The following is a 16,332-nucleotide window of genomic DNA, read 5'->3' on the forward strand; positions in this document are numbered from 1 at the left end:
TTGGTATCCCAGTATCTCAAAATAGAATATTAACATTTGAGTTTCATTAAATGACCATTCCTACAGTATAAATTACAGGTATCTCTTGTTCTTTGAAACCACGATAATGGGAAAGACTGCTGACTTGGCAATGGTCCAGAAGACAATCATTGACACCCTCCACACAGAAGGTAAGTCACAGAAGGTCATTACTGAAAGGGGTGGCTGTTCACAGAGTGCTGTATCAAGCATATGCATTTTAAATGCAAAGTTGTCTGGAATGAAGAAATTGGGTAGGAAAAGGTGCACAAGCAACAGGGATGACCGCAAACTTGAGAATACTGTCAAGCAAAGCCGATTCAAACAATTGGGAGAGCTTCACAAGGAGTGGACTGAAGCCAGACTGGAGTCAGTACATCGATATGTCTTCAGGAAAGGGCCTACCAAGCCACTTCTGAAACAGAAACAACGTCAGAAGCATCTTACCTAGGCTAAGGAGAAAAAGAACTGGACTGTTGCTCAGTGGTCCAAAGTCCTCTTTTCAGATAAAATTAAGTTTTGCATTTTATGTTGAAATCATGGTCTGGAGGAAGACTGGAGAGACACAAAATCCAAGCTGCTTGAAGTCCAGTGTGAAGTTTCCACAGTCTGTGATGATTTGGGGTGCTGTGATGTTTGCTGGTGTTGGTCCGCTGTGTTTTATCAAGTCCATAGTCAATGCAGCCGTCTACCAGGAGATTTTGGATCATTTTATGCTTTCACCCACTGACAAGCTTTATGGAGATGCTGATTTCCTTTTCTAGCAGCAATTTGGCACCTGCCTACAGTGCCAAAACCAATTCCAAGTGGTTTGCTGACCATGATATTACTGTGCTTGACTGGCCAGCTAACACGTCTGACCTGAACCCATAGAGAATCTATGGGATATCCCTGCTGAAAAACTAGCCTAAGCTGGTTGGCTGGTTTTAGCTGGTCATCCAGACTGGTCTTAGCTGTTCAGCAGGCTAGTTTTAGAGGGGTTTTGGCCACTTCCTTAGCTGGTCAGGCTGGGAGACCAGCTAGAACAACCAGCTAAAACCAGCCTGACCAGCCTAGCTAGGCTGGAAGACCAGCTAAAACCAGCTACTTCCATCTTAAACCAGCTAAGACCAGCCTCGGCTGGTTTTAGCTGTTTTTTTCAGCAGGGATTTTCAAGAGAAAGATGAGAAACAGTCGATCCAACAATATACAGACGAGCTGAACAGTCAATAGTCCCTCAGCAGTGCCACAGGCTAATCACTTCCACACCACACCTACCTGCTGAAAAACAAACAAACAAACAAACAAACAAACAAACACAAAAAAATCAGCTAAAACCAGCTTAGGCTGATTGGCTGGTTTTAGCTGGTCAGCAGGCTGGTTTTAGAGGGGTTTTGGCCACTTTCCCAACCTGGCCAGGCTCTTCAGGCTGGTCTTAGCTGGTCAGGTTGGGAGACCAGCTGAAACCAGCTACTTCCAGCTTAAATCAGCTAAGACCAGCCAACAAGCCACACTCAAAAATAAAGGTGCTTCACGATGCCTTAGAAGAACCTTTTTTGTCTAAATGGTTCCATAAAAAACCTTTAACATCTGAAGAGCCTTTCTGTTTCACAAAAGGTTCTTTGTGGCGAAAGAAGGTTCTTCAGATTATAAAAAGGTAAGAAAGAGATGGTTCTTTAAAGAACCTTTGACTAATTGGTCCTTTGTGGAACCAAAAATGGTTCTTCTATGGCATCGCTTGAAGGACCTTTGAAAGCACCTTTATTTTTAAGAGTATAGTTTTTTTTTTTTTTCAGGATGCTGACATTTGTGCTAGGAGCAAGTCATTTGCTGTAATTTGTGCTACTGACCAAATATAGGCTATAGTGCACAGATGAACATACATAAAATAACTTGAACTTTACGGTTTTACAAATCCTTTTTTTTTTATTGATCTTAGAAAATATTCTAGTTTTTTGAGATACTATAGATTTTTGACTTTCATGAGCTAAAAAAAAAAACATCTGGAAAAATGTTTTACTTTACATGTAATGAATCTATAATATATGAACGTTTCTTTTTTTAAAAACAACTTTTTTTTCACGATGTTTACAATGAAATTTTACGATTTTTGTTTAGATGCACCTGCAGTTAGCAAGACAAAAGGTGCTTCTCTGCGATTCTCCTCACCTGCCGTACTGATAAACACACTCACCATTTCCACCGCACCTCCATCTGAAGATCACCTGAAGCACCGCGAGCCTCCAAGCGAAACATTTTTGGAAAACTTTCAATCAGTGAATGCACTTTTCTCTCTTTTCTGTCCGTTTAGTGTAAGTGCTTTAAATATCTCTCTGTGCTCTTGATGCATGGCTGCCTGAGAAGCCGCTCCGCGCTTAATAATGGTAATGACTAGATTTCCCTACATCTCTTTCATTAAATCAAGCGGGCTGTAAGTTTTCCCATCCGTCCGGCTCCTGCCATCAATCCGCTCAGCTATCAGCAGCACCGCGAGCTCGGACACACTAGGTGCCATTTTGGCACAAGACGAAAGTTTTATATGTGTAAAGGAGCGATCCATTACTGCTGCAACAGGAATACTGTCATCCCGAGAGTTAGATCAGAACCCAAAGACGATTTATGACTTAAGACTTTACATATAACATAAAACTGTTATTATAGCGGTTGTGGTAATTCCTTTAAAGGCCTGTCTGCTGTAGAATGTATTCAGCGGCACAGCATACTATTTCTGCGGTAAGTATATACTGTGTGCAGTGTGCACATTTTCTGCTTAAAATGAACGAATAACGAGAAAAATACTATTATGTACAGTATAAACTGCACAGCATACAGTATAGTTTCTTTATTACTTGTTATATGGTTTTTATTACATTTGGCACAAATTAAATAAGGCACATTTACTGCATTGTTACACCAAAACTGAAATGGAATCATACAAAAATAATTGCTCTCTAGTTTTCCAGATTGCCACAAAGAACCGTTACATTCAAAGACAAATCACATCACAAACCAAGCTCTGTTTTTATTTCATGGTCAATTTGTGTAAAGATATTTAATGACTTCCTGTCCAGCATTAATTCTAACCCTGCTAACACACACTCCTGCAACAGAAAACGCATTTACACCCGCCATGTGATTTTGTTAAACTGCAATCAAGTTTCAAACTAAACACAGAAACCTTGCAAGGGAATAAAGTGCACGATTTAAACAGAGCTGTGGTCCGTAATACTGCCCACTGCTGACCCTACAAATCAACACATTTATTCCTAATTCTAGACTTTTTAACCAACACAACCTTTTCGCCATAAGTGTCCAAAAAAAACAAAAAAAAAAAAAAAAGAAGAAAGAAAATAAATTGTCGCTATTAAAAATGTCATTTATTTTTTTGAGGGACAGTTTATAGAGGAGATTTATACCATACAAAAGAATGTATTCCACTAATGAAATACATTAAAAGGATGAAAAAATACCTACTCTTGTGAAAAAAAGTTACAATGATTAGTTGCCTACACACAGAGATGTTCAGTAAATGTAAGAAGTTCTGAGGAACAATGTGAGGAAAACTAAAACCTTGCTACATAATTGTATCCTTAATTATCCCTTTATAATGTGACATTCTAAAAATAAAAAGTGCTGGGAAAAAAAAAAAAAAATCAAATCCACATTCTTTCTGTACAGGTTACTGTAAACATCTCCCTTTAACCTACATGCTATAAATTAAGAAAGTTTCCTAAGTCTTTTCACACATCCCAAATATTCACTCGTTTCACTGCTGTTTTGTCCTTTCACCCACCAGTGTTGACGCATGCTAACTTTTTATATTTGAATACGTTTTATGTTTTAAGAGCACAATTTTTAAGTGGAATAATAAAAGCAACTTCCTCATTTTGCTGTGGAGCGATTTCAGATTTCCACATACAGACCCTTAAAACCTCTAAAACTGCTTTTTCATCTCAAACCACAGGCATGAGAAAATGTTAACCTTGAAAAACAATGACAGTTCTTGCATATTCAGGTCAATAATGTTTAGATACTTCAACACTCAAATACAGTATATACCAGGATGAGGTGGAGGAACATGATGGATTTATATTTAGTCTATTATACCGGCAGCACAAGTTGTTTGAGGACCACAGCGATGAACATCTGAGTATCACAACACAACGTTGTCCATTTCTGTGACAGTGGTCTCCACATCACTTCCTCTGGACTGTGCGTCTTCCTCCTCCACGTCGGCCCCCAGTGCTGAGTCTCCGTTGGGCTGCTGCGGCTCATGCGAGGGTTCGGGGTCGCAGGCGTCCTGCAGCGAGTGCTGGGTCAGGTCCTGGCTGATGGTGTGGCAGCGGGTCAGGCTCCTGCTGTGAGCACGTGGCGACTGCGGTTGGCAGAACGGCCCGCTGCTGTGCACCGTCTCTCCTCTCGTCAGTTTGCGTCTGTCACTCTGACCGTCTGCCGCCTGAGATGAACAGGTCAATCAGGAGTCAAGTTAGCAGGACTTTTAGTATAGTATAGCAGACACTTCAGAAGAAAGAGCATTTAATACAATTTCTAAAACACAATTTAAGATCAACAAAACCTTTCTACTTAAGTGATTAATGCTGGGAGAATGGATGGATGGGCAGATAGATAGGTAGATCAGCAGATAGATAGGTAGATGAGAAGATGGATGGATGGACAAATAGGCAAATGAAGGAATGGATGGATGGAAGAATGGATGATGGGTGGATGGATGACTGGATGGATGGGCGGATATATAGATGGATGAATGGGTGAATAAATAAATGGATGGGCAGATAGATGTATGAATGGGCGGATGAAGGAATGGATGGATAGGTGGATGGATGGACAAATAGGAAAATGAAGGAATGGATGGATGGAAGAATGGATGATGGGTGGGTGGATGGATGACTGGATGGATGGGTGGATATATAGATGGATGAATGGGTGAATAAATAAATGGATGGGCAGATAGATGTATGAATGGGCGGATGAAGGAATGGATGGATAGGTGGATGGATGGACAAATAGGCGAATGAAGGAATAGATGGATGGGTGGATGGATGGCTGAATGAGGAGTGGGTGGATGGAGGAATGGATGGATGGCTGGATGGATGTATGAATGGGCGGATGGAGGAATAGATGGATGGGCAGATGGAGGAATGGATGGATTGGTGGATTGATGGCTAAATGGGTGGATGGAGGAATGGATGGATGGACGGACGAATGGAGCAATGGATGGATGGGTGGATATATAGATGGATGAATGGGTGAATAAATAAATGGATGGGCAGATAGATGTATGAATGGGAGGATGGAGGAATGGATGGATATGAGTATGGGTGGACGAGTAGGGGAACGAAGGAATGGCTGAATGGGTGGTTTAATGGGCAAATGAAGGAATGGGCGAAGAAGGGATGTATGGATGGAGGAATAGATGGATGTACGGATGGAGGAATGGATGGATGGGCGGATGGAGGAATGGATGGATGGGCGGATGGAGAAATGGACGGATGGATGGGTGAATGGATGGGTGAATGGATGGAGGAATGGATGGCTGCATGAGTGGATGGAGGAATGGATGGGTAAATGGGCAAATGAAAGAATGAGCAAAGTAGGGATGTATGGATGGAGGAATAGATGGATAAATGGACAAATGAAGGAATTGGTGAAGAAGGGATGTATGGATGGAGGAATACATGGATGTACGGATTGAGGAATGGATGGATAAATGGATGGATGGGTGGATAGAGGAATGGATGAGGAGATGGAGGAATGGATGGGTAAATGAGCAAATGAAGGAATGGGCAAAGAAGGGATGTATGGATGGAAGAATAGATGAAGGGGCACATGGATGGCTGAAAGGGCGGATGGATAAATGGATGGAAGGACGGGTGGATGGATGAATGGGCGAATGAAGGAATGGATGGATGGGCAGGTGAATGGCGAGATGGATGGTGACTGGGCGGATTGGTGGATGGCAGATGGATAGGTGAATGGATGGATGGATGAATTGATGGATGGGTGGATGGATGGAGGAATGTTTTAATGGGTGGATGAACAGATGGATGGATGGACAGATGGAGGAATTGATGGATAGATGGAGGAATGTTTGAATGGGTGAATGAACAGATGGAGGAATGGATGTATAGGCAGATGGATGGATGGATGGATAGATGGATGGATCTGGAGAATATATCAGGGTAGTACCTGGTCTAATACTCCTATGGTGGTTGCTGCTCTGTTGGTCCTCTTCTGGTTCCTGTTAAAAGCAAAAAGCTTCTCATAAACAGCTTGAAATAATATTGAGGAAATGTCAATCTATTCAGAAAGTAAATGATCGCAATGGAGAAAAACATTTATATTAATAACTATAATTCTGTAATTAATACTATTATTTAGCAAGGCTACATTAAAATTATTTTGCAATATTAAGATTTCGAATAAATGCTGTTCTTTAGAACTTTTTGAATGAAGCACAACTGTTTTCAACATTGATAATAATCAGAAATGTTTCTTAAGCAGCAAATCAGCATATTTGAATGATTTCTGAAAGATCATGTGACACTGAAGACTGGAGTAATGATGCTGATAATTCAGCTTTGGTCACAGCAATAAATTACATTTTATATATTCATATACAATACTATTGTTTTAAATCATAATATTATTGCACAATATTGATGCATTTTTGATTAAATAAATGTTTATTTAATTATTTTTTTAACTTATTTTTTTACTCAATACTATGTTAATAAACAAGACATTTTATTGACAGTAAAAATACCTCTGTTTGTTGTTGTCTGAATCTTTCCTGCCACTTTTGGGATTCTCATCATGTTTTTTTGAATGTGCTGGTGGGGAAAAAAAACGAGTTCACTTTAATTACATGAATTAAACTTATAATGCGATGCATGTCATATAATACTTGCTCTATGTTATATATCACAGCCCACTACAGCATTTCTGGTGATTAAATAAAAGTGTACAAATATCTTTCTCTGATTCTTACAAACAGTGCCTTCTGTTTCTCTGGAGTGTGGATTGACCGGATGAATGTCCGGAGCATCAGCAAATGCTTTCTGCAGGAGTCTCTGAAGCTCTGTGTTCTGGAAAGCATAAAAAAATTGATCAGATTCATATTTTATGAAACATAGAATAAATAAAAAATAGGGCTTTCCATGCATAGGGGTCAACGTTACCAATAAAACAATATAAACAACAATAAAAATAGGTGGAAATTGTTAAATTTTTTAGCATCTGACGATCTACAATAGAGGTTTTTGGTTTTACATGTCTTGTTAGTGTTTTTCACACCTTTCCGGCGGTCTCCTGAGCGCAGTCGAGGGCGGTCCGCTGTCTCTTGTTGCGCATGTGCACTAAAGCCCCTCTGTGCAGCAGCAGCTCCACCAGCTGGACATGTCCTCCTCTCACCGCCTCATGCAGACCAGTGTTACCGTGATTATTAACCAGATTGACCAGCGCACCACTCTGTGTCCAAGAAGCGTCAGTATGATGTAAATAATAATAATAATAATAATAATAATAATAATAATAATAATAATAATAATAAAAATACTAATTATATTCCTGCACATTTAAGCATAAACCATTTTATCATGAAAGTACTTCATAACGTAATGAAGTACCTCCAGCAAAATGGTGGCTATCTCCAGATTTCCCTTCAGACAAGTAAGAATCAGCGGTGTGTTTCCGTACTGATCTTTCTTGTTTAGTTTGGCATTACACTCCAACAGAGCAGACACCACCTGTAACAAACAAACATGCCAACAAGTCTTACACTTAACTGACCCTGAACTTTTGAACAGATGTATGTATATACTAGGGATGTAACGATATTATCAATATTGTGGTCTTGATATTATTGTGGTCACATGACAATATGAAATGCTTCATGAGTTCATGTATTTCTTTCTTCAGTCAATAAGACATTTTGTTTCTTGAGGAAATAGTGGACTTCAATGGTGCGCCCGAGTTTGTACTTCCAAAATACTTCCAGTTTAAATGCAGCTTCAAATGGCTCTAAGCGTCCCAGATGAGGTAGAAGGGTCTTATCTAGCAAAACGAATGATCATTTTCTTGTTTTTCGACATACTTTAACTGTCTTGACTCGGAATACACAGACTACGCATGTGCATCGCAGAGACAAGACGGACGTTTGAGGTTAAAAAAAATATATAAATATATAAATTGTCAATTTGTTTAGAAAATAACCGATTGTTTTGAAGCTGCATTTAAACTGAATTTTGGAAGTTCAAACTCGGGGGCACCATAGAAGTCCATTATATGGAGAGAAATCCTGAATTGTTTTCCTCAAAAAAATATTTCTGTACGACTGAAGGAATGAATGAATGGATGGGCGGGTGGATGGACGAATGGGCGAATGAAGGAATGGATGGATGGACGGATGGAGGAATGGATTGATGGATGGGTGAATGGATGGCTAAATGGGTGGCTGGATAGGGAGATGGATGGGTGACTGGGCAGATGGAGGGATGGATGGAGGGATGGATGGATGGCTAAATGGGTGGCTGGATGGGGAGATGGATGGGTGACTGGGCAGATGGAGGGATGGATGGATGGGTGAATGGATGGCTAAATGGGTGGCTGGATGGGGAGATGGATGGGTGACTGGGCAGATGGAGGGATGGATGGATGGATGGGTGAATGGATGGCTAAATGGGTGGCTGGATGGGGAGATGGATGGGTGACTGGGCAGATGGAGGGATCGATGGATGGGTGAATGGATGGCTAAATGGGTGGCTGGATGGGGAGATGGATGGGTGACTGGGCAGATGGAGGGATGGATGGATGGGTGAATGGATGGCTAAATGGGTGGCTGGATGGGGAGATGGATGGGTGACTGGGCAGATGGAGGGATGGATGGATGGATGGATGGGTGAATGGATGGCTAAATGGGTGGATGGACGGGCAGATGGATGGGTGACTGGGCAGATGGAGGGATGGATGGATGGGTGAATGGATGGCTAAATGGGTGGCTGGATGGGGAGATGGATGGGTGACTGGGCAGATGGAGGGATGGATGGATGGGTGAATGGATGGCTAAATGGGTGGCTGGATGGGGAGATGGATGGGTGACTGGGCAGATGGAGGGATGGATGGATGGGTGAATGGATGGCTAAATGGGTGGCTGGATGGGGAGATGGATGGGTGACTGGGCAGATGGAGGGATGATGGATGGGTGAATGGATGGCTAAATGGGTGGCTGGATGGGGAGATGGATGGGTGACTGGGCAGATGGAGGGATGGATGGATGGGTGAATGGATGGCTAAATGGGTGGCTGGATGGGGAGATGGATGGGTGACTGGGCAGATGGAGGGATGGATGGATGGGTGAATGGATGGCTAAATGGGTGGCTGGATGGGGAGATGGATGGGTGACTGGGCAGATGGAGGGATGGATGGATGGGTGAATGGATGGCTAAATGGGTGGATGGACGGGCAGATGGATGGGTGACTAGGCAGATGGAGGGATGGATGGGCAAATGGATTGGTGGATCGGCAGATGGATGGATGGATGGGCGAATGGATAGAGGAATGGATGAGTGGATGGACTGATGGACGGATGGAGGAATTACACAGACTACGTATGCACATCGTAGAGACGAGACAAGCGTTTGAGGTTAAAAAGTAAATACATTGTCAATTTGTTTAGAAAATAACAGATAGATAAGACCCTTCTTCCTAACCCACATGGACTATTTTAATGTCTTTACTACCTTTCAGTTGCGTTGCTGTTTATGTAGGGTCAGAAAGCTCTCAGATTTCTTAAAAAATGTGTTTTGAATAACATGAGGGTGAGTAATTAATAACAGTTTTCATGTTTGGGTGAACTACCCTTACAGTAATGTTGTCTGATGAGAGGTGATCTGTGATTGGGTCAGGATTTGCACACCTGTATGTGGCTGTTTTGGCAGGCCAGGTGAAGCGGCGTGGCACTCTGATTGTTGCGGGTGTTAATGTTGGCACCGTGGCGGGTGAAGAGAGACACCAGAGCTGTGTGTCCGTGCAGCGCCGCCACGTGGAGCGGAGTGAAGCCGTCAGCACTGCTGCTGTTCACACCCACACCGTCCGGCTGCAGATGAGCGGTTTTCTGAACACAGAGACTCACCATTATCACAAAATGTTTCTAAATTCATACTCATCTTGGATTATTAACCTACTTTTGTAGATTATAACAGCACTTGACTATATGTACTGTATGTTCTAAACTAAAATAGTCTTCTATTACATTAATTTTGTTGGGAACTTAATTTAAGCGTTCGTACAGATACTGTAAAACAAAAATCCAGGACTTTCAAAGACTTTTCAAGCAGTACTTTTTGGATTTTCAATCAGAGATCTCACTTATCGAATTTAAAATTCCAAAAGATAAATAGATAAATACAAAATATACTAATAAAACAAAAAAGGCAATTATAAAGTGAAGCATATGCAAAGTATTACTACTAAAGTATACTACACTTTTACTATAGTAAAACCACAGTTAATTCTCTTAAGGGATTTATATTTGTGTATACTTTTTTCCATTTTCTTTTTTTTTTTTTTTATAACTGTACTGCATTAATGGTTTGATGTTTTTAACTGTTTAAGAAAAAAAAAATAGGAAAAACGAATTACACTGAAATTATGATCTGAAACAAAAGATTTTGCAAATCCACTCCGATCTAAATGTAATGATTCGGGACTTTGGGATTCTGAACTTCTAATCACATATCGAAAATAATTTGATTTGACTAATTCAATTTGCTAAATGAATCACAAACCTGTTCCGAACTAAATTACATTTAAATGACTTGCGAAATTCCAATCTAAATCAAATGATGCGCAAATGATTTAAATGATTCGTGATACGTGATTGAAAGTCCCAGTCTGAAAAAAAAAATACAATTAAAAATAAATAAAAAAACAATATATTCACAATATATGGGTTCCGATTGAAGTGTTTTAAAATAGTGAATAATTTTCAGACGCAACTGATTTAGAGTTTCGAAAAAAGCTACGTTTCGCCCATTACTACGTGCTTTTTAAAATCATTACAAACGATGTTGAAATTCAAAAACGAATGGCTCTTTTAATTTGATCTGTTTTTTTTATTTACTGCTAGTGCATCGCTTAAAATGAATGATCAAAGTCACGAGTTTGAATCAATGAAGTGGTTCCAACGTAAATGACTTTGGTTCATCTCTTTTCGCATCTTCACTCATGTTTACACAACACTGTCAGTACTACTACTTGCTTAGCTCGATTGTTTTCTGACATCAACTGAAATAAGCGAAAAAAGGTATGATTTTTTTTTTTTGAATTGCATGACTTTTGCGTGAAAAGATATGTGCTTATTGACAAAATTAAACACTTATTTCATAGATACATTGTCTTTCAATAACTCAAGCAGTTTTTAAGTACCTCTTCAGGAATATTGCTATTTTCAAGGGTTCCCAAGCCTTAAGTTTTGAAAAGTCAAATTCAATTTCTCGAAGTACGAAAAAAAAAAAAAAAAAAATTATTTAGAGCACTCTTGTGTCATTAATAACATTTGTTCTTTACTTTTGTGTTTATTTGTTTTACATTTTATTATTGACCACTTTTTGAAAACATATTTACTTAACTGACAAAAAGTACTTGTAGGTCATTGTTTTGTTTAATTTTTATTTATAATTATTAGGGATGTGGCAAGACACTAATCCCACGAGACGAGACGAGACGAGACACAAGACTAGGTTCAGACGAGATTTTTAAACTTTTTTGAATAAATCCTCAATTATGACATATATAGGGAAAAAACAGTATTTTATTCAACTGAAAAACACAAACTGCAAAAAAGTAGGTGCATTTTGATATCAACTTGTACTTCGCGAAATTAAACTTCTATTTTAATGAATTATATGCAGTAATAAACATGTAAACTAAAGCTGCATGATTCTGGATAAATTGAGAATCATGATTTTTTTAATGAATTGAAGAAAACTTAATTTACTAGCAGTTCTGACAAAATGTTCATTGCCTAAGTTTAAAAAAAAATATATTCATTTTAACAAAATTTGTAAAAATCAATGAAGGAGTCAGTGTCTAAATTCACAAAGACAGTTTCACTATTGCAATCTCCAGAATGAACGATTCAATGATAAATACTGTTTTAAATGTGCAGTTGTCGCCACCTCCTGGCGGAAGAGGATAAGCGTTACAATACGTACAAGTGTTTAAGATACTTTCGTTTCGATCGCTACTGTAGACAATAAGTGTTTATACCCAAACTATAAACTTTTATCCCAGTACTTATGTTATTTTAATGTCTATCGTCATGTTCTCGCGAGATCTCATGGCACGAGATCTTGTCACATCCCTATTAATTAGTAATTAGCATAAAATATTAATGTTAAATGTTCATTCTGAGCAAATCATATGCTTTAAAAATAAAGCAAATCAAAACTAACAAACAAAAAACCTTCAGGTAAACAAGTGTGTTCAAACCTTCTGTGCAGGTTCACATCGGGGACACTGACACAGAGGATGGCACAGCTCTGTCTGAACTGGCACTGAAACATCCTCTTCCTCTGGCTCCTCATCCAGCCAATCCAACAGATAACGCACCTAACACACACACACACGCACGCACGCACGCACACGCACACGCACACGCACACACACACACACACACACACACACACACACACACACACACACACACACACACACACACACACACACACACACACACACACACACACACACACATGTCATTCTGTGTTCAACTGTTGTTTTTATTATTAAAGCAAGACTGAATCCAAGAATGAAAGATTTATGTGACCCAAAATCAGCTCACCATCTGCACATCTCCATCAGCCACGGCTCTCAATAACTTCTCCACCTGTTTACCAAACACAAGCAAGAGAAAACATAATAGCAGGGTTGCACAAGTAAAAATTTAAAGTAGTTTTGTTCTCAACGCAGTAATTAAGTAATGATATGATATTTTGAACAGCCTAATTCCCATAAAATCCACCATTTTCTTTCTATTAATACTCATCCAGATCATTTTTACACAATCAACTTGCTTTTTCAGTCATTTTTTGGTGAATTTTGGTGAAGAGGGAAGTTATGACAGGTATGCTTTATTTACACAAGCAATTTTATGCATATACATTGCCGACCAAAAGTTTGGGATCAGTAAGACTTGTAATGTTTCTTTTTAAAGAAAACCATCAAGACTGCATTTGTTTGATCAAAAATACTGAAAAAAAAACAACAACAACAACAACAACTCAACAAAACAATCAAACTGCAAAAGGTTATTACAATATAAAATAATGGTTTCTATTTTAGTATACTAAAATATAATTTATTTCTGTGATGCAAAGCTTAATTTTCATCAGCTGTTACTTTAGTCTTCAGTGTCACATGATTCTTCAGAAATCATTATAATATGCTGATTTATTATTAGCATTACCAATGTTGGAAACCGTTGTGCTGCCAAATATTTTTTTGGAACCTGTGATACTTTTTTTTCAGGATTCTTTGATGAATAAAAATGTAAAAAGAACAGCATTTATTCAAAATATATAATTCCTAACAACGTAAGTCTTTGCTATCACTTTTATTATTTTTACACATCCTTGCTGCATAAAAGTAATAATTTCTTAAAATAAATAAATAAGGGCCGGGACTTTAACGCGTTAATTTAGATTAATTAATTACACAAAAATAACGCGTACATTTTTTTTTAACCCATTTTAAATCACACTTATTTTTGCACCGCAGAATGTTTCTCACTGGATGAGATTCGGCGGACCGATTATACTGGTGAGACGGCTTTGGTTGGCCCTGTGGATGGGAAATTTTGTTATAAAAAACGAATGGATGGAAGCGTCGATAAGAGCATGGTTGCATCCTATTGCTACACTTAATGGCAATATTGCACTGGTCTGTTGGATTTGGTTGAACAAAAATAAACAATATTTTGTTGCTTAAGCTTATGTATTCAGTCATTATTCAATGGTATACAAAAAATCCATATAAAAAACTTACTTCTCACTGTTCTCAGGTCAAATATTTATATGCGATTAAAATGTGATTAATTTCGATTAATTAATTACAAAGCCTCTAATTAATTAGATTACTTTTTTAATCGAGTCCCGGCCCTAATATTATATATATATATATATATATATATATCCCAAAATTTTAAACAGTAGTGTATACTGTTAGAAAATATTTCTATTTGAAATAAATGCTGTTCTTTTTAACTTTTTTATTTATTAAAGAATCCTAAAAAAAGTATCACAGGTTGCAAAACCATATTAAGCAACACAACCGTTTCCAGCACTGATAATAAATCAGCATATTAGAGATATAAATGTAATGATACTAAAAATTTCTGTTTTGATCACATAAATAAATTTGATTTTTAATGTATATTAAAATAGAATGCACTATTTTACATTGTAATCATATTTCACAATACTACACATTTTTTCTGTATTTTTGATCAAATAAACACAGCCTTGGTGAGCATTAGAAACTTATTTAAAATACATTAAAAGTCTTACTGATCTCAAACTTGTGACTAACAGTGTAAGTTCACCGCATTTCACCGGTATTTCGCCACAATAAAAAGTTTGAGGATTTGAAATGTTAAGAGCTGGAGGGTGTGAACTTTTGAAAGACATTTCGAAAGATTTTTATAACAACACTCAAATCTTAATGAACATGTTTTTGATCTTCATTTTTACATAATTAACTTTGCATATGAAGTCATTTTTGGTGCTTAATTTCATTCTAGGGATGAATACAGGCTTTTTTGATCTTTTATTTAAGGCGAGACACTGCAGGTGAAAAGGAAAAAAACAAAAACAAACAAAAAACAAACAAACAAAAAAAAACTAATAGTTATCACCTTACTTACCCAGTTAATTGATTACATTGATAATTTCAAACATTTTTTGTATTACAAGTTTTCTAAAACGTTAGGTTCAAATATGCGAATAAAGCATTATTTAATGAACTATGCGCTCATTTGCATACATTTCTAGTACAAAAATCTAAACACTGGATGAAGTCAGTTTTTAAAATTCTTGTTTAATGTTTTTGACATATTAGAGTCAAATGTTTTTACAGAGGGGATTTTGTCACTTAATAATTCAGAAAAAAAAAAAAAACTTAGAACAGGCAAAAAATTATATTTTTTAACAGTTTTTTGGAAAATAAAATGTTATATAATCAAGCAAATTATATATGAACAAATCCCTCTGTAAAAACCTTCAGGATATAGACAAGAGTAAAAATGTAAAGTTTGGTGTGTGTAAGTGCTACTGAAGTGGAGATTTATGGCTCAGTGTATGAGAAAAAAACTCATTTTGAGAAGATGGCCTTTAAAATATGTATTATAATTGAAATCTATTGACACAAATAGATAAAGTGCTATACAAGAAAGACTTAACAGTGTCTTTTGGGTGTTTTCTTTCCACTAGTCTGAAAAAACACTTTAAACACCAAAAAGCTCAAAAGCCCAAGTGTAACGCCATGAACTGTCCACAAGATGTTGCTGCTGTACCTCTTTGTGTCGGACGCGTTCGGTCTCCGGCGGTGTGGCCTCAACACTCAATGAAGACGTGCTGGACATAGATGAATGTCTGCTGCTGCAGTCCGACGGCTGAGGAGAGCGACTCGGAGACTAAAAAGAAGTCGAGACAATAGTCTATCAAAAGGTCTGCTTTCTTTGTAAAGATCCTTCAGGTCAGCACAGGCGCATCCAGTACAGTTACCCGTTAGTCTCTGTTGCTCAAGACGTTTTGCAACTTGTCAGAATGTGTTCAGCGGTTGAGACATGAATGAGTGGCGAAACATCTACTTTAAAGGAGTAGTTCACTTCCAGAACAAAACTTTACAGATTATGTACTCACCCCCTTGTCATCCAAAATGTTCATGTCTTTCTTTCTTCAGTCGTAAAGAAATTGTTTTTTGAGGAAAACATTTCAGGATTTCTCTCCATATAATGGACTTCTATGGTGCCCCCGAGTTTGAACTTCTAAAATTCAGCTTCAAAGGGCTCTAAACGATCCCAGACAAGGAAGAAGGGTCTTATCTAGTGAAACGATTGGTTATTTTCAAATCAAATTGACAATTTATATACTTCTTAACCTCAAATGCTCTTCTTGTCTCGTCTCGTCTCGGCGATGCGTAGTCTGTGTGATCCGGGTCAATACAGTTAGGGTATGTTGAAAAACTCTGAATTCGTTTTTGTCTTCACCTTCAAAATCGTCCTACAACGCTGTTTTACCTTTTTTTTTTTTTTTTTTG

General features: G+C 38.1%; 1 protein-coding gene across 1 annotated transcript in view; it reads right to left on the bottom strand.

Annotated features, from left to right (window-relative positions):
* Nucleotides 1-3,352: 3,352 nt before the first annotated feature.
* The window catches only part of ankrd27 (ankyrin repeat domain 27 (VPS9 domain)), a 31,403-nt gene continuing 18,423 nt past the window's right edge, over nt 3,353-16,332 (bottom strand). Inside the window, exons 11-20 of the mRNA XM_073831709.1 lie at nt 15,587-15,706; nt 12,860-12,904; nt 12,508-12,627; nt 9,932-10,129; nt 7,644-7,763; nt 7,312-7,485; nt 7,007-7,103; nt 6,782-6,848; nt 6,205-6,256; nt 3,353-4,453 (exon numbers count right to left, since the gene is read on the bottom strand). Of these exons, the coding sequence (XP_073687810.1) occupies nt 4,151-4,453; nt 6,205-6,256; nt 6,782-6,848; nt 7,007-7,103; nt 7,312-7,485; nt 7,644-7,763; nt 9,932-10,129; nt 12,508-12,627; nt 12,860-12,904; nt 15,587-15,706 (1,296 nt within the window). The 3' untranslated portion in view covers nt 3,353-4,150. The remainder of the gene's footprint in view (nt 4,454-6,204; nt 6,257-6,781; nt 6,849-7,006; nt 7,104-7,311; nt 7,486-7,643; nt 7,764-9,931; nt 10,130-12,507; nt 12,628-12,859; nt 12,905-15,586; nt 15,707-16,332) is intronic.

This window comes from Garra rufa, chromosome 25 (genome assembly GCF_049309525.1).
Source record: "Garra rufa chromosome 25, GarRuf1.0, whole genome shotgun sequence".
NCBI classification, from domain to species: domain Eukaryota; kingdom Metazoa; phylum Chordata; class Actinopteri; order Cypriniformes; family Cyprinidae; genus Garra; species Garra rufa.